General features: G+C 41.5%; 1 protein-coding gene across 1 annotated transcript; it reads left to right on the top strand.

The window, feature by feature from the left end:
* Positions 1–1,560: 1,560 nt before the first annotated feature.
* Positions 1,561–16,254, top strand: rel (v-rel avian reticuloendotheliosis viral oncogene homolog). Its single transcript, XM_070978124.1, has 11 exons — positions 1,561–1,626; positions 2,049–2,087; positions 3,811–3,950; positions 4,150–4,298; positions 6,151–6,242; positions 12,935–13,075; positions 13,976–14,080; positions 14,316–14,534; positions 14,674–14,739; positions 14,882–14,956; positions 15,078–16,254. Exons 1-11 carry the CDS (start codon positions 1,620–1,622, stop codon positions 15,986–15,988), a joined length of 1,944 nt encoding a protein of 647 aa, XP_070834225.1. The 5' UTR covers positions 1,561–1,619; the 3' UTR covers positions 15,989–16,254.
* Positions 16,255–19,170: the final 2,916 nt, after the last annotated feature.

Here is a 19,170-nt window from a genome sequence, read left to right as displayed (position 1 = left end):
TTTACAACAATACTGGTTAATGAATTGTCATTCATCTAAAAGGTGAGGCACTGACATGACATGCAAAACTCAGGTAGCCTGTATTTGTCTATTTTTATGTAGAAGACAACAATCCAAATGTTAGTGATGATATTCAAGAAATGTCACATTCTGCTGCTTTTAGTGTAGTTTGATCAAACATCTGGTGAAATATGTGTGCACACTACTAATTACTCCAGTAAGACACTGAATGTCACTGCAGACATTCAGTGTTAAACATCATTAGTAACATGAAATCTCGTATCCAAATAATGCATCAATTTTAGAAGCGTTTGAAGACTTGTGGGGATAAAGATGTTAAGTGAATTTGCACATTTGATGGACTTGATGGACTATGACCTCATATAATAAGCCAAGTCCACTTTGATCAATCATTGACAGTCAAGTCTCCAGATTATGCAAATCAAATTTCATAAGTATCCATTTAGCCAGTTAGGGGAGATCAACTTTTTGCATGTGTGTTGCACGTGCCCAAAATTTGTAGGAGGGGTAGCGAACAGCTCAGACCCCTGATTATCTACAATTCCACGACCACTGAGCAAACTCCATCTGAGCTGAGGACGTGTGATCATGTGATGCAGCTGAAAACTTCAGAACAGGAACTGTGGCACAACTGTTTTATTAATAACAGTTTATAAGGTCAAGAATTGGCCTTTAATCTTGCAATGAGAAGGGAACTTCATGTGTGTTTAATCTTTGATTTCGTGGTTTCATTAAGATCGTTCTGGTCATTATGGGTATCAAGAGATTCATTGGACAAAACTTCATTTGTGTAGTATGGGATGTCGCCATGCAGCCTGTGTTTTCCTGTATGCATAGAAAGACTTAATATAAGTTTATTATTTATTATGTATTATCATTACATTCGAGTCACAGAGCTAAACATCAATTTGTTGTCTTTGCTGCTTCTGCACAACTAAAAAAAATTATTAATATGATTTTGTATGAAAAATATACAATTGTCTAGTTATTAGTTAGTTCTTGGAGACTGTATAGACTGCTAGCCAAGAAGATCACCTAATATCTATTTTTATTATCTCTTAATAGACATGAAGCTGTCAGTGTTGGCTGACATCAGACATCCAGGTATGTGTGATGCTGCTTCCATGCTTCACAGTGAGTCTGCATGTGGTGACATGCAGCAGGTTTGCACGACTGCAAACACTTCAATATTGATCCATTTGACTATTTTACATTTTCACTTGTTTTAATTCTTTCTCATGGCTTTTTCCAAGCTCACAGCTGCTGTCAGGCACCTTTTCTCAGCACTGTGCCTCCACACTCTCCCCACAGCATGCCTCTTAACTTGGAGGCTCCACAGGCTTGTGGACTCCCCTTAAAGCACTCCAGGCACAGGCAGGCAGTGGGAGTGAATCCTCTCAGCTCTCTCATGCTCTGCTGTGAGTCACACAGCTCCTCATTGGTCAGTTCACATGAAGTGGGTGGTGACAGAGGGGAATTCCCCGCTTGTCTCCTCTTAACAAATATTACTTTTCCTGTCCCCTGTCACTCATTCAGCTCGGGGTTCTCCAAGAGACAATAACCTGTAACACGGCCGAGAGTGAGTGTGTGTGTGCATCATGGATGGTGAGTAGCAACACCTTTATTTACTGTATAGAGCAAAGGTAACATGTAGACTGAGAGTTTCAGATAGACTGTAAAAATACTAATAATCTGCCTGTGATGTGAAAAATGTACTGACTCAAGTGTGACTTTTCTACGAATATCTTGAGATTAAATGTACAATAGCAGCACTAGTGCTCAGTTCTTAAGTGAAACACTATTTGGCACAATTTATTATAAATGTGTTTGACAACACAGGGAAACTTCCCCCTTGTTGCACACTGTTTTTGGAGTCAGTGCCAGTAATTACAGGACAGCTTCAGCAGAACTGAGTGAGCTTACAAAGCACTACAAACCAGCTTGAGTGAAGGACATTTCAGTGTAGTTTTGTCTCTAATTTGTACATTTACCTAATTTCTTCCTCTGTGTCACATTTTCCTCCTCAGTTCTTTTGCCCTCCATGCTAGGGGACGATCCACACCTAAGTAAGTGCATTTCATTTAATACCTCTTGTGTCAAAATTAGCGGCCTGTCTCCACAAGTCAAAACGTATAAGAGTCTGCGAAAACCATTGCAGTGTCTTTCACTTCCTCATTTTGTTTTATTGGTAAGCATTGCTGTTTTTCAGACCTGTGGTGTGAGTGCGTGTGAGAGCAGAGGCTCTAGTTATCATCATCTTTATAGTTTGTGGTGTAGGAGTCTATATATTGTGTTATAAATGTGTGTGTGTGTGTGTGTGTGTGTGTGTGTGTGTGTGTGTGTGTGTGTGTGTGTGTGTGTGTGTGTGTGTGTGTGTGTGTGTGTGTGTGTGTGTGTGTGTGTGACCGAGTGCACATCAGCTCCAAGTTTGGTGTTTGGAGCTAAAGCGGCTGCAAAATGAGGAAGGCGAAACAAGGCCGAGCCACTTATTTGGCAAACATACATTCTTTAATTAAATCAGAAATGTAACAGAACTTGTTCCATGCTGACATTCAGTGCATCTGTGTGTCAACGCTGCACTTTGCAGGTCTTGTCGCTTGTCTGTCATGTTCATAAAAACGCATTTTTGTGTTGAGAAAGCAATGGAAACACTGTGCACCAAAAACAGACACACTTCCCGGATCAGTTTTAGTTCCTCTCTCTCACTCAGGCATCATGTGGGGCAGGTTTTGCTTCATGCAACAGGGTCAAAGCAGGATGGACAAAGTTATTTCATGCTTTGTTTTGAATGCAGAATAGCTGAGGTTTGCTTGTTTAGTAAGCGCTGATTTGTTGATTTGCAGTTTAAAAAGAGCCTGTATATCTGATTGGGCTAGATTTGATGCTGAAAGATTTTAGACATCTAGGTTACATATGGTGGCTTCAGCAGTATGTCAACATTTATCTCAATGAGAAGTGTAACCACACTCTGAAAGCCTCTAAAAACAATCACTTTTCAACCACATGTTGTGTAGTTTTAACCAAACGTGTGGACCCACTGCTTATGGGTTTATTGAAGCAGACAGTGTCCAGTTTAGACGTAGCTGTGAGCATGGGATGCAGAACAAACACAGGAAGACAAGGCTGAGCTCATCAGTTACACACAAATACACAGGTACAGTTCATTACTCAGGGGTTCAGGCATCCATGCCCCATGGTATTGGAAACAAAAAGCAGAAATACATAAAAACGGTGAACGGTGAGCATGAATCAGTGCCTGGCTCCTCAGGATATTGATCCCATTTCACCCATGTTTTTCTGTAGTGCAGTGAAAGTCATCTTTTCCACAAAGCTGACAGTGTCTCTGAAAAGGTTCACAGTAGGTGTGAAGCCTCCATTTGGAAATAGCTATCTACTTGCAGCCATCTTCAGGTATTAGTTATCACTTCTACACTCTTTCCAAAATAAAAAAAAACCTAAAACACAGACTTTCACAGCTATTTCCTCCATTTTGTAGAACCAGACATTTCGAAGTGAGACTTGATCCTGACTACTTCTCTCATTCCAGCAAAACTAGCAAAAGCAACCAAAATCTGTTTAGAAGCCATGTTAAAAAAAAAAAAAAAAAAAACTTGGGGGAAGAATTCATGGTTTGCTCATCTGAATCTAATCATTTTCCACCTCTCTGGTATCTGAATCTCACTTCATAAAAGTTTGATTTTTGTCAGTCAACTCGCAAAAACCACTCATGTGGCAGTTCAAACACGTGAAACGAAAAGCTCATCTGTCTCCATCATCTGTGCTCTGCAGTGGCTGAACCAGAGATCCAGATCTTCGAGCAGCCCAAGCAGAGGGGAATGCGCTTCAGGTACAAGTGTGAGGGTCGCTCGGCCGGAAGCATCCCCGGCGAGAACAGCTCCGACAACAACAGGACCTACCCCAGTCTGCAGGTCAGTCAGCACAGCTGGAAGCTCCTCAACCACAAAGATTTACATCTTTACTTGTGCATCAAAGCACCTCTGGAACACATCTGGCTGTGTTAGTATTATAGAATAATGGACAAATCCCTCAAAGCATCTTGCATGTGTCAAATGTATCTATATATGTATCTGTGAATGATTGTTAAAGCGCCCTCCTCTGCGTCTGCAGATCTTGAATTACTGCGGCAAAGGGAAAGTGCGTGTATACTTGGTGACCAAGAGCGAGCCGTACCGACCGCATCCACATGACCTGGTGGGGAAGGACTGCAAAGACGGATTCTATGAGGCCGAGTTTGGTCCAGACCGCAGAGTGATCGCGTGAGTTCTCCTCCCAGTCATGTCCATCTGCAGCACTGTGTGGTAGCATTCATTGGATTTCACTGTCACTGTCGTCATCAGAGTAATTATCTCCCCAATATCAGTCTTAATCAGCGTCATCAAAATAAGTAAACACACCCTCTCTGTCACATGCACACACCAAAACATAATCAATTTGCTCTCTATTAGCAGTATTTCACGTTTCACTCGGCAGTTTCGGAAGGCATCAAGTGTAAATTGGTGACCTCTCAGATACAGAAGAAGAAACACACACACACACACACACACACACACACACAAAGCATATTTGTTAAACCATGTCTGTGATGAGGATGGCAATATGGGAATTCCCCAAGTGACATCACCCATATTTGCTTTGAGTTTGAGAGAAAAAAACAGAGGTTGTGTGTGTGTGTGTGTGTGTGTGTGTGTGTGTGTGTGTGTGTGTGTGTGTGTGTGTGTGTGTGTGTGTGTGTGTGTGTGTGTGTGTGTGTGTGTTGTGTGTGTGTGTGTGTGTGTGTGTACTCGTGCACGTGTGCGAGAGTGTGAATGAGTCAGTATTTTTGGTGTCATTTGCAAATCCCTCATGGACTTATATAGTAAATTCAGATTAATTTAGACTTTCAGCTCTTCTATGTACAACTTTCCGAAAGAGGTTGGGAGGTTGTGTTCAATGGAAATAAAACATTCGACATGCGCTCAACTGAAGACAATATATTTAATGTCTGACCTCATCAGCTGCATTGATTTTTGGAAATATACGATTATTCTGAATTTGATGCAGCAACAAGTTTCAAACAAGTTTGGACAGAAACAACTAAAGACTGGGAGAGAAGATGTGGAACGCTCCAAAAACACCTGTTTGGATCATTCCACAGGTAAACAGGTTCATTGGTAACAGGTGATAGCATCATGACTCTGTATGAAAGGGACATCCTGGAAAGACTGTCGTTCAGCGAGCATGGAGAGAGGTTCACCACTTTGCCCACTCAATGCCCTGTGCAAGGAATTTAGGGATTTCTCCATCTATAATCCATAATATCCTCAAATGATTAAGAGAATCAGAAGAATCTCTGCCTGTAAGGGGCAAGACCAAAAGGCAACATTGAATGCCCATGACCTTTGATCCCTCAGGAGGGACTGCATTAGAAACCATCATGATTCTTATAGAATATTACTGCGTGGGCTCAGGAACTCTTCAGAAAACCTTCATCAGCAAACAGTTCATCGCTGTATCTACAAATGCAAGATCAGACTATACAAAGTGAAAGCCAAATATCAACAACATCCAGAAACACTGCTGACTTCTCTGGACCCAAACTCATGTGAGATGGGGGTGTGTTGATTCATTTGGGTTTTGGAACAACATGTGGTGCCATTCGGCGACGTCTGTTTCAAGGACGTCCCTGCTTATTCCAGCAGCACAATGCAAAGCCACATTCTGCATGTGTGGCCCCTGTCCCAGCTTTTTTGGAACATGTTCAAGCCATCAAATTCAGAATGAGTTCATATTTGAACAGAAAACAATGAAGTTTGAACATTAAATGTCTCGTCTTTGTACTGTATTCACTTGAGCGCAGGTCAGAAAGGATTTGCAGATCATTGCATTCAGTTTTTATTTCCATTTTGCACAACATCCCGATTTTCTGTGGAATGGCGGTTACTCCAATCAATTAGTTTGTGGTTATCAGTTTTTAAGCAACACCATGATTGCTGTGATACGACTTCACACACAACAGCATTTTTTGGAGATCATATTCCACTCAGGTGTGGCCCCATGGTTTTGTTTGTTATAATCTGCTTGTTGCAGCACTGTCAGTTTCTCACGACCCTCTTGTATTATTATTCACAGTTTCCAGAATCTGGGTATCCAGTGTGTGAGGAGGAGGGAAGTGAAAGATGCGATCGTACAGAGGATCACCAGAGGGATCAACCCCTTCAATGGTGAGTCCTCCTACTCTGAATTTCCACGACTGTTATCTGTTTCATGGGGAGCGCACAGAACTGACAGCAGTGGTTTCAACCCACTTGTGTAATATATTAGCTTTAGAGTCTGCCTGATATTGATTTTTAGGCCCAATAGTGGTATTGATATGTGAGAGTAAAAAAAACATCTGATAATCATATGTTAGCTTATATTTGTTGTTGACACAAACACACAAAGAAAAACAAATTGACACAAGGATTATAGCATTTTTGAGGCGGGAAATTCAAAACAAAGACCAAAACCAACGATGAATTGGATTGGAATTCCTCCTAACAAGTGTGTGGGTGCATATCTAAAGCCTGATATATCTTATTCCTCTGTGTAATGGAGCTTGTTTGCCCTCCAAAAACTATTAAAAACACATCAGCGTGCCACACGTTGCGCTGGGTGATGTGGCTTCCTCATTGTTAACATGGCTACTGTGGTTGATTATGAGCCAGCCCCACATACACCATCCTGCTGTCTGAAGTACTCACATCCTAGTTTAGTTCAACACACTCAGGAGTTGTGCTGGACTGGTAGGACCAGTAGCTTATGGTGGCTAATGCGAGCAAACGTCAGGTAGATACTGCTGAGTCAAAGTGAACATTATGACTATTCTTAGTGGACAGCAGTGGACAACCTAAAGAGTGTCGTAGCATTTCGGTGAAACACTTCTCAGATGTGAAATCTGCTGTGATTGCTTCAGTTGCAGTGATGGTTGTTGGTTATGGTTACTGTAGCTGGTGCTGTTGCTTTTCCTGCTGTTGTTACTGTTAGACAGGTTCAAAACAATTCAAAAGAACTGTTTTCAAATGCTTGCTGACCCAGTTCCCAGGCAGTTGGAGAAGATTTTTCCTAACATCAAGTCAAAAGTCTGCTCTCTTGCCACCACGCTCTCTACAGTAATGCCATTTCCTCACTGTGCTTTCATTCTGCGGTCCTCCGGTGCAGACAGACAGCGGTTCTCATGTACAAACAGGCGTTGAGTTACTTCCCCATTCTTGGTCACAGTTGCTCAATTCAGCACAGTGCAGGATGCCACGTGAGAGCTGGGAATGCAGGATTCATTAAAAAGGGGGAGGGTGGACCGAGGGGGTTCCCCAGCTCTCAGAGCTGATGATAAAAGTAGGGTATGGTGCTTTACAGGACTGTAAAAGCATGCGAGGAATGGAGGGTTTATGATCAGGTTTGATTCCAGCATATATGCTTTGAGTTTGTGTGTTTGGTGTTGAGCTCTAATCTCACAGTTGTTACAGATCTGAAATACATTCATACACTTTTATTGCATGAGGCTAATTTGCATGTTGGCACATCCAAGCAGCAATTGCAACAACTGCTTAAATGAAGTAAATGTCTGAGTTCTCTGCTGACCACACACAGGTCACATATTTTTAAGTTGCTCCACTCCTTTCATTTGTTACTTTCTGTTTGCAAAAGCATCTTTGCCTGATGCTTCACTTTCACTTAGGCCAACCCTGCAAAGCCCAAACACTGCATACAGAGTCTCACAGACTGAGAAGACAAAAATGTGAAACTGTGACACAGATGGCCTCTGTGTGATAAGACCCCCAAACCCGGGCTGATATCTTTATTCTCTTGCTCTGTCTACTGAGCTTGACCACATCTCAGTTCTCCAACCTGCTCGCTTTAAAGTTACATGACAGAATTCCTCATTTTAATGATGTTTTCTGCATCTTCATCTGAAAGGCAATAAGGAGGTCGACTGTATGACCATGGCCTCTGACACAGATGAGACAAGTAATCCTGTCAGTAGTTTGTCTATGGGGAACAAGTTCATGAGAAATGGGCCTCCGTTCACTTGTTGTGTGTCTAGCCACAGGAAGCTGTTGAGGCAGTGGAGTTAAAGCTGGATGCAGACACTTTCTATGAGTCGTATGTTTGCGAGCTCTTTGTGTTGAGCTTATACTCCTGTTAACAGTGGGCGTGGCTTTAATTTCTATATTAACCAACAACAACAACCGAGCTGAATGTCAGGTTCAGGCTAAAAGTATGTGTTGTCACAGACTGCATGATGGCCAGCTTGATGTCTTTTTCACATGGCTCAGGCCTTCCTCTCTCTTCAGCTCACTTCTGCTGTGAAACTCAGCTGCTTCCTGTGTCAGAGATGCTCCCCCCCCACCACCACCACCCTCATACTCCCCTAACACGCAGCCGTACACACTTACACACATACAAACCCCCTGACCGCACCTCATTTCATGCATATGAGATGTTGTTCAGGCTGCATCGGCGCCGTTGATTGGAGAATGTCAGAGACCTAACGAGATCACAGACTCAATGAGGTCACAGTCTATTCGCAGAAAGCTCACCTCACCTGCACTAGTGATGACACAGAGCTGAATACAGTGTGTGCGTGTACGTGTGTGACGTAGTGTGTTTCTATATGACTCTTCCCTCTTATTCCACAGTGTGGTGGTCCACCTTGTAAATATTTACTGAGCTCTCACGGGTAACAGCACTTTCTTGTCTTTGTATAACCTCACCGCTGATATGATTAGTGAGTAAAATGTAGTTCGGCATTCTTCACTTTTCTCTTCAGTCAGAGCTCGCAAAGGGAAATTATTTGTCGTTTCACAAGCTGAAAATCTTATTGACCTTTATTTAAGCCCATACACATATTAGATATGAATTCTGTTATTCAGTTAGAATATTCAAATGTTGTGGGTTGTCACCTTAACGTTAGTCCTGGTGGCTGTTGTTGTTTGTATATTTGTATATATTTTGAGCCTGTTGCCAAAAGGTAACTAAGTCAATAGATTAATCAATTACTGCTGCAACTATGTAAAAGCTTATTATAAGAGTGTTATTGTTATAATAGAAATAACAAGAATTTTTTTGGAATGAGGTGCCCAACGCAGCTTGAATGTTCCATAAACATGCCGTCATTGGCAGGTGAATCGTTTTGCCTCAGTATAATCAGCACAGTCAAAGAGATCATGGAGGAGAGTAGGGTAGAATAATATTGGTTGTTTTTAAGTTCCATGAACCTGAATGCTTTCTGTTGCAAAGAAGACATCACCACCTGTCCTTCCTCTTTTTGTCTTTGCTTTACTGAAGAGGAATAACTTGTTGTGTTTTTTTCCATCAGCCATTTGCTCTTCTGTTATTTGCCATTGACAAAACGTACGTTATGTTTGCAATTTCCCTATGTGCAATAAAGCAATGACGGCGTTTTCAGAGGAAAGCTCTTATGTGTTCAAATGCACAGGAGTTTAGTACAGTGAAGGCATGTATGATGTAACTGTAATTTATGATTCTGTAGTCATCGACTCAGCCTCAGGAAGACACACTGAGTGATGCATGCCATGATACTTGATGAAATTGAAATTGTGAGTCACACAGTGGAGATGTCGTTTGTGGTGAGCCTTGGCACCTGCCTCCCCTTCTTTCTCACTCTCACATTCTGCTCCCACATTCACACCAATCACTTAGCCCGCACCCCACCCGCCCCCGACCCCCCCACCATCGCTGCCCCCCGTCGCCACCACAGCCAGTGACCCTGTCCCTGTGCAGCTGCAGCCTCATACAGCCTCATACAGCCAGGATGCCTGGTGCCTCAGGGCCTGCTTTCTTTCCACAGCACACACTCGCTCACCACTACTTTTACCTCTAACCCACTTTTCTGCACCTGTCCAGCGTCTGCCTCCTTCAGCAGCGCACTCCACATACACTCACGCATACAGACAACCATAGTATGTTCCATCAATATTTGCTAGAACAGTTCCACTTTCATACACGAGCAAGCCTTCATCTCTCCCTCCTTCAGTTTCTCCACTGTGTGGCTGTGCCACCTACAACAGATAAACCTGATGACCAAACAGAAATCTGAGGTAGAGCTGCATGCAGCTGCTGCAAAGAGACCATTCAGCAAGGAGTTGATCTCAGTGTCACTGTTGTTGCTGCCATTGTTCAAGACAATAAAACTCCTCCAAGAGCAATGCATTCATAGTGTACCTACAACATGCCATTTAGGACAGTGTGTTCTACATAGTATTCTAACAAACTGAGCACCTGTCAGGTCATGCTGTAACAATTTGTAATTTTAATGAAATTGTTTGACATAATTGATTTGGCACATTATGGACAGTGACTCATAAGAACTAAGTGCTCACAAGGTGACTGATCAATCTTTAGGTGGATCTTTAAGTTGAAATGAATGGCAGTAAAAAGTGAAACAGAAATCTGGTTGTAAAATAGTACAGTGCACTTCAAACCAAACCCACTTTGTGTGTGTATTCAAGTATACACACACAAAGTGTATTATTCTTATCTGAGCACAACTTTCAGTTCCGTCTGTGTTCAGAAAATACTGCATACTCTCAATGTGCTCTGTAATGTCTGTTCATTATGTATTCATTTATATACTGTTTGACATTACTCTTTTACGATTCTTTTCCATACTCAGGACATGTTTATGGCTGTCAGGTCCTGAAAGAACAGTTCTACATTTTGGGAAATATGCTTAATCACTGTCACCATCAGCTTCATATTTAATGGACATTCATGAGAAGTTATTGATCTTCTCATCAAACTCTCAGGAAGAAAGCAAATAAAGATACGTCCCAAATGTCAAAGCAGTCCTGTATCTCTGCATCCACACAATCCTGCAGCTGATATTAAGAAATTCAGATTCTGAAGGCCATCTGATATAGAACATTGTAAGAAAAGTTAGAGCCAGGCTGACATGTTTTGCCTCAATCTGATATCTAATATCAGAGTATCTGAGCAAAGCTTGACGCTTCATGTTGACACCAGACAAAAGTTGCCTGGTATCAACGATGTGTATTGTATCATTTCTCACAAAAATGCTCAAAGGGAAGCTAAAGAGACGTGAACAGTTGTCTCGCTCCATTTGTTTGTTAAAAGCATGGACTCCAGTCAGTCAGAAATCTGATGACTCTGATGAAGCAAAACCCAAACAGACTTGTAACACTGTGCACTGATGACCTGTGACTTCACTTGGAGTTGAGCCTTGACAGGAGTAATGGCTGGTGCCAGCAGTGCATGCAGAGACAGAGCAGGAAAAACACCGAGCTGGCTGATTGCACTGAACGTGTCCAGTGGCACACTGAGTCAGGATGAGGAGTTTTGGTTTTACATTGTTGCACATGTATGTACAGGTATTATTACAATGGAAAATGTTTGGAACAGTAAAAAAACAAATTATGGCATTATACTGCTGACATTTACATGTTGAAATGACATTAAATTGGGTGGGAAAAACATGATGAAGAACTCAAAGTTTAAAATTTGACTTGTCCCACCACTTTCACACACGTCAGGAGCCAACATGGTCACTCGTGCAGGGAGTCTCATCTCTTGCTTCTGTGTTGAGCGGACACTCACACACACACACACACACACACACACACACACACATACACACTCACACACACACACAGACACTTTTTTTCCACCCTGAGATGACGTTGGCGAGCGTCACCGTGGTGACAAATTGTAGGCGGGGATGGCCTCGACAAGAGCGCAAAAGATAGAAATTGAGAGATGGAGGAAGAGAAAGTAGGCAGATGTGAAAGCCTGGTGTGTGTGACAGCATGTGGGCGTCTCTCAGTAAAAGCTCTCCCAGCAAAGGTGTGTGTTTGTGTGTTGCCTCTGAGGGCGGTATGTGTGACGCTTGCATGTATGTGTGTGTGTGCGAGCGTGTGCAGATGAGAGTGTAGGCTGAGGACGCTTATCTGTGACGTGTTTATGTTGATCCAGAGTTGAGGTTTTGGGGACAGCCTACAGATTCCACAAACATGAGAGCATTATAGACTACCTGCCTATCTGTCTACCTGTGCCTTGATGGTTTATATCATTAATTGTTTAACAAGCCATTTTTTGCACAGTTGATTTATCAAATCTGTCATTGTATTAATCATAATGCAGCTGCTGTATGGTTATAGCATTGTTCTATTTCCATAAAAAGGGATGAAGAGGAGGAGAAATATTCCTAAATGCAGTTTAACCAGCTATCTGCATTTGAACCAAAGAGATCTTAAATGGTCATTTGACCCAAATTACAAAAACAGATGTGTTTTCACTTACTTTTAGTGGTGTCTGGTTATGCAGGTAGCCTGATACGATTTAATTTTGAGAATGCATTGTCATAGATTAAACTACCCATCAGTATATAAAAAATTTCAAATTAACTCAACTTATAGTGTAAAATGCTATGTACACATGAGCGCATCAAAAATGACACTCATCAGTACATAATATGAAAAAATCTTTATATTTGCATTACGAGTCTTTTAAATTTTGATATATGAAGTACAGTTTTCTGATAAAACTTACTTTTACTCAGTATCTTTTTCAATCATCTTAACTGAAAATGATCATTATCGTCATCTTAAATGTCACCTTCAATGCGAGACTGGTATTGCCACTTTCATTTAAGTAAATGATCGGAATCCTTGAACCACTGGAGACAGAGAAGTCAAAACCCAAGCACGGAAAACCAAAACTGTCTGCACTCACGAGGCAGATGGTGGTCACTTTGCATCTTAATGTTATTTGTGTGAACTGAAACAGTAATGTTAGTGATCCTTTGCCTGTATTGCTGCTTGTATGTGTTATGTCAGTTCTCACCATGCTGTGACAATGACACCTATATATGTACCTGTGTATCTTTATATGACCTCAGTGCCACGCGAGCAGCTGCTGCAGACAGAGGAGTACGACTTGAATGTGGTTCGCCTGTGCATCCAGGTTTTCCTGCAAGATGAGAATGGCCACTACACCCGACCGCTCAACCCCATCGTCACCAACCCCATCTACGACAACAGTGAGTGGCTGAGCTCTGTCTGCTTCAAAACTGTGCTCATAACTGTGCTCATGCTCACACCACGTTGGCCAATTACACATGATGAGAACATTGTGAAACTGCCAGTCAATTACGGGAATACAAGCTGCCTGATATTAGGTGTGTCCACCTTAGGGTTCTCAATTGACGGTGGATTTCAAGAGCTGATAACATTAATTAAAGCTGCAAGTATTTTGTGGTAATACTTGTGTCATTTCATAGCCTTACCTAGAATTTTATTAAGGTCCCACTAGTTGAAATAAAGTAAAAATAATAATACTAAGCAAGGATTAAAAAGTCACACAAGCAGCTGTGTTCACATACAGTTCATACAGTATGTACCCGTAGCTGTGAAATCTGTGCACGCAAGTGTTTGTTGCAAGACCTGTTTGTGTGTGTGTGTGTGTGTGTGTGTGTGTGTGTGTGTGTGTGTGTGTGTGTGTGTGTGTGTGTGTGTGTGTGTGTGTGTGTGTGTGTGTGTCTATTAGACATTCTCTCAATGCTGTTTTGAGCACTTAGTGAACTAGTTCAGTGTTCCTCACGTCAATTGAGAAAGAGGAAGTTCTTTATACACACTAACCCTCAAACAACACTGTTGCCATGGAGCACTTCCTCTTCTGACAGCAGGCATGTGACATGTGACTCGACCTGGTGAGGCTTGAATTGTAAACTGAGCGTGGTCTCTTTGTAAACTGAGGCAAATGTTGAATAAGTTACAGAGCCACTGAAGCTGGGTTTTCATAACAGTGCATCAACCCGATCAAGATTCTGACATAATTCTTTGCAAGATAAATGTTATATTGCTTTTCGTATGCAGTCTGACTTGTTAGATTTGTTGCACCTGATGTGCCGCATGTTTATAGCTTGTTTCTGCATCATCAGGGGCTCCAAACACAGCCGAGCTGAGGATCTGTCGGGTCAACAGGAACAGTGGCAGTGTCAAGGGAGGGGATGAAATCTTCTTACTGTGTGACAAAGTACAGAAAGGTACATATTATCAGTGTTCTGTGGGTTTTTGCAATGACTTGATGATCGTTTTATTACTTTACACATTTTACAGTATAGATGTTTTTCATCTAGCTTGCATCTATTTTGTCTAAACTCATCTTTGTTCACTCATTTTCCATTAATCCATCTTGATTTTCATAGCAAAAGAGCTCATCTCTTTGCATGTTCATTCAGTTTTCCATTCCTGTCATCTCATCATCCCCCTTTCCTCCAGATGACATTGAGGTGAGATTCTTCTCCTCCGATGGCTGGGAGGCCAAAGGCTCCTTCTCCCAGGCTGATGTTCATCGCCAAGTAGCCATTGTCTTCAAGACTCCGCCCTACTACAACACATCCATAATAGAGTCAGTCACTGTGCACATGCAGTTGCGCCGACCTTCTGATCAGGAAGTCAGTGAACCGATGGATTTCAGATATCTGCCCGACGACAAAGGTGAGCAGTCATCACCTTCTTTTTGTTATTGGTAAACTCAAACTATCACCATTCTTCTGAATTGGTAGTGTCCAGAAACTGGGGCCCAGTTCTCAGTTGGGTTCGGGTGATATATGTAAACATTTTGTGTTTGCTATAGATCCTTACGGCTACAATGAGAAGAAGCGCAGAAGAGAGAACTTGATGAGAATATCAGGATTGTCAGGTAAGAGATATGGTACTGTATATACAGTACAACCCACACAACATACAAACCGATTTGATTCAACATGCACATGTATGAGCATGTCCTTCGTATGTCAGTATAGATGCAAGTATTTCAACAAGGGTTTCTGAACTTTCTTTAGGTGGTCCTTTTGCTTCTCTGGCTATGAACAGGCCGAAGGCAATGTCACAGAGTACGATGGGTCACATGCGTAAAGGTAACTTTAACTTGACTGATTCATTTAAATAGTAATGATTTGAAGTTAAGCTGAATACATTTCCATCCAGACCAGGATAATACTGCCTTGATTTAATGCTAAACATGACTATGTTTTCCAGATCTCAGCAACATGTACTTGAGGCAGCAGCCCACACCTACAATGCAGCAACAACCGACTGTGTTCAACCAGACCTACCAACCAGGCCCTCAGAATGTAATGATGACATCACAGGCTCCTAATGTACCAGTCAACCATTCGTGGGTAAATCCCAACCCAGTACTCTCAATGGAAACAGTCACCGTAAATCCGTCTGGTGCCATAAGCAATCTGCCACGTGCCAGTAGCAGCAAGCAGCAGCAGCCAAACCGTGGACCTGGTTACCCCCACAGGGTGGAGCACAACAACTTTGAGAATAGCACCCTCCCTCAGCTGTCCATGGGGGACCTGCAGTGCTTGGATACAGCCCCCCAGACCCCTGGAATGAGCCAGTCAGAGTCACAGCCACTCTTCCACCTGCAGCACCAAAGGGAGGAGCTCTCCTCTGAGGCCCGGGCCCAGAACCATCACGGCAACCAGAGTCTCCAGACTGTATGGCCCAGTTTCAATACCCACAATGCAATCCAGAATACCTTTAATGGGTCAGTATCTCGAGATGGAGGGGGGTCACAGGGACTGGGCTCTTTCCCCTTCCTAGAGGGAATGGAAGGGGAAGATTTTCTGAAGGGCCTGATGGGAGGAGGGTCTCAGACTGGCTTCCAGCTGAAGCAGGAGCCCCAGATCACAGTGGGACAAGAGACCCATGCTTCACTCATGCAAACCCAAAGGGAAAGCCAAGGAAATACTTACACCAACTTGCTTCCTCGTCGTATGAGCAATGGCACCAACATGGATCCAATGAGGCAAGACGGTAGTGGCAACACCCAGCCTCTTAAAAATATGCAAAATCCTTACTCAAACAACAGCATGGCCTTTGAAGGCCACTATCCAACTTTGGCTGACTGGATCAAAGCAACTCGGCAAAGCGACTAAAAGGAGCCATATTATTGGTGTCAAGTAATGAACAGAAGTAGCTTCAAGGAATATATTGGTCTTGTTTTGCCTTGCAAAGCCACAAAATGTGCTTCACCCATTCTGGCCCAGAAAGCCTCAGTGGGCATGTGTTTGGGTTATTACATCAGTGGGCATAAGAGCAAAATTATAGGCAGCCAGTAGAAAATATAACCAAACAAAGGTATTTCAATTGATTACGGACATGTTTTGTCTTAAGCAAAGACTGCCTCCTACACCTGGCTGACCAAACACAGCATTTGATAATAATGTGAAGCAAAGACATTTGTCTTTGCTTCACATTATTAATCTAGAAAGACAACTTTCTCATGAAAATTATCAATCAAATTTGATTTCTTGTTAAATTTGATATAAGAAATAGACCATTCAGTTTCAGAACCTTGCCACATTTATATAAAGGACGTCTTATTCAAAGCCCTGGTTTACAACCTTTAACCTGAGGGGTCAAGTTGTATCATCATTCTAATCACTCTCCCCAGTTGACTGACTGTTTGGCTTCCAGCTGCTGTTGTTATGGACCTCAGTGGATATTCTCCAGATTAGTCAATAAAACTGTGCTCACATACATTCAGGTGACTTCTGCAAGGCAAGGCCTGTATGTGGATGAACCAGGCCTTAGGTTGTACAGATGAACTCACCAAACGACAGGCTTATGGTTTCCAAGCCAAAGTTAGATTTCTGAAGAACTGAATGTAGTACTTTCTTTCTTTCTTTCTTTCTTTCTTTCTTTCTTTCTTTCTTTCTTTCTTTCTTTCTTTCTTTCTTTGTCTTCCTCAGGTGAAGTTGGATTCCCTGTCAACATATTGTATAGTAATTAATGGTTTGCTGGGGTTTGTTTGATCTTGAAAGAAATGGGGGTAAATGGATGCTACGTAATTTTGAAAGCGCAGCGGCAAAAATGGCTTATTATCACAGGTTTACTTTTGACTACCTTGAAAAAGATTCTTAGATATTATACTGTTTTACTGATATTTTAGCAGAGTATTTGCTTTCAAGTGCACTCTGTACATACATGTTAGCCATAGTTGAGAGTGACAGCAATAACCATGCTGAAACGCTCAAGAACTGGCAAGGTACTGAAATTTCCATTGAGGAAGTTGGAGGAAACACATTCAGTGTTGTCTTTCCTTTGTAATGACTATGTCATACCAGTGATCACATGTGTTATTCAGAGTTCTCAGAGCATTTCTAACAGAGGTTTTATAGATACAGATGTTAAAGTTGCATTTTGTTGTTTCATTCATTCAGCTGAGGCTCTTACCAATAACTTCTCGATGCGTCTTGCTCGAGGACATGTGGCTGATAATGAACAAACACTGGCTCTTGTGCGGGTTTCAAATGTGTGACCTGGCAGCAGCCTGCAGGGCTGCTCTGTCACCTTTAGCTTAGCTCATCCTGGCATGTTGTTTTTTTACTTGTATGACTTCCAGAGGCTTTTTGGTTTTAAATGTAATTAAATATTTTGATGACTACTTTGTAAAATTTGCTATTTTTGGACTTTTCTGTAGGATTGGTTCATAATAAATGCTGTGTGTTTTCTTCCACATCTTTTGTCACTGAATTATCACCTTTATATTAGACCTCTTACGTTCTATAGATGATCTTCATATGTGAGCATACATAACAGTTATGCAGGTGATAAAACATGACCAGTGCTCTGATAAATGACCATAATGGATAAGGAGTAGGCATTAGGCAAGGCATTATTTTCTATATTGGGACACCTTAGAGTGCATTATCACACTTATAACATGGCAAGTAAAAGAACAGTCAACATTTTAGGAAATACATCTATTAACATGTTGCCAAGAGTTACCTGAGAACATCAATATGAAAATGTCTGTACATTAAATATGTAATTAGACCCAGTGGCCAGTTATGTGCCAACAGTGTGCCAGAACTGTTTTTTTTTTTTTTATGGATCAAACAAACACTCTTAGATAAGCTAACCGGCTGTTTGTTCTAGCTACATATCTACTGTACAGAAATCAGATATGGTATCGGTCTTCTCGTCTAACACTAAGCAAGAATGAAAGTAAGTCTGTTTTACAAAATATCAAATTAATCTACAAAAGTAAGTTTTGTTGCTACCATTAATATGACCAATATGAGCAATGATTTAGAAGAGTACTAAAACCGTAATGTAAACATCAACATTCTGCTGAGAGCAGCTGTGCCTCTTGCCTCTTGACACGATTAATCAATACAACACACGATCAACACACGATCAATCAATACAACACACTCTCATTTTAGAAGAAGCTGTCATGCACAGGCTTTAACAAAGCTATAGCAAATATCAGTTTTGATCTTAACTAATGACTAAGTCAGTTTTGGCACATCTATGGAGACGTCACCCTGTGTAAGCAAGTAGTAGCTAAATTCCCAGATTGTAAACAATTCAATCACCCAATAGCAAGAGTTCATAAAGAGTGTAGTGCTGCATGGCAGATAGTTCTGGCCTTTTGCTTTTGTGTCCACACACAAATGTAATTATTCATAAAATTAAACACTTTTACTTTATGTGACAACCTGCATCATTAACATCACAAAACAGAAAAAAGCAACCAGATTTAAAATAGGTAAAACAATGTCAGACCATCTATTAAAACTCCATTGTAAAACCTTCTCAAAGGAATAGTTAAGTTTTTGGGAAACAAGCTTACTTTCTTTCTGAGGCTAAATATAAGAAGATTAAAACCACTTTCATACGTGTAAGATAAACATAGGCTACTTTTCTATTGTACAGACATGAAAATGGTAACTCTCAGCAAGAAAGTGAATTCCCAAAATGCAAAACTGTCATATTTGTTCATTGAAACCTAAACACTTACAGGCTGGTCAAGACAGTCACAACAAGGCATTAGTTCAGTTTGTAAAATCTTAGCAAAAAGACACAATAATGATGGCTTGAAAACACAGCAGATTAGATACTTGGATAATGCTGTGTCGGAGAAATACACTTAATGAATGCAAACTTTTATCCACCACTCTAAATGATCAGGTTTCTGCGCAGAATATGGTTGAATTTGGAAGTCACCAGTTGCACAATAAAGGAAATGTTGTGACTATTATTACAGTCACTGCTGTTGAGTAATGTCAGTTGAGTAAGTGGCTACAGTGTTTGGCCCAAACACTTTTAA

Source organism: Chaetodon trifascialis, chromosome 13, assembly GCF_039877785.1.
Source record: "Chaetodon trifascialis isolate fChaTrf1 chromosome 13, fChaTrf1.hap1, whole genome shotgun sequence".
In the NCBI taxonomy this organism is placed as follows: Eukaryota; Metazoa; Chordata; class Actinopteri; order Chaetodontiformes; family Chaetodontidae; genus Chaetodon; species Chaetodon trifascialis.
The sequence above is the reverse complement of the archived record's forward strand: the minus strand, read 5'-3'. Positions and strand labels throughout refer to the sequence as shown.

Bases quoted from the DNA above. Each gene is read 5' to 3' on its own strand.
- rel (XM_070978124.1), top strand. The intron at 14,535-14,673 runs GTGAGCAGTCAT...TGTTTGCTATAG, and splicing joins ATATCTGCCCGACGACAAAG to ATCCTTACGGCTACAATGAG. The intron at 14,957-15,077 runs GTAACTTTAACT...TATGTTTTCCAG, and splicing joins GATGGGTCACATGCGTAAAG to ATCTCAGCAACATGTACTTG.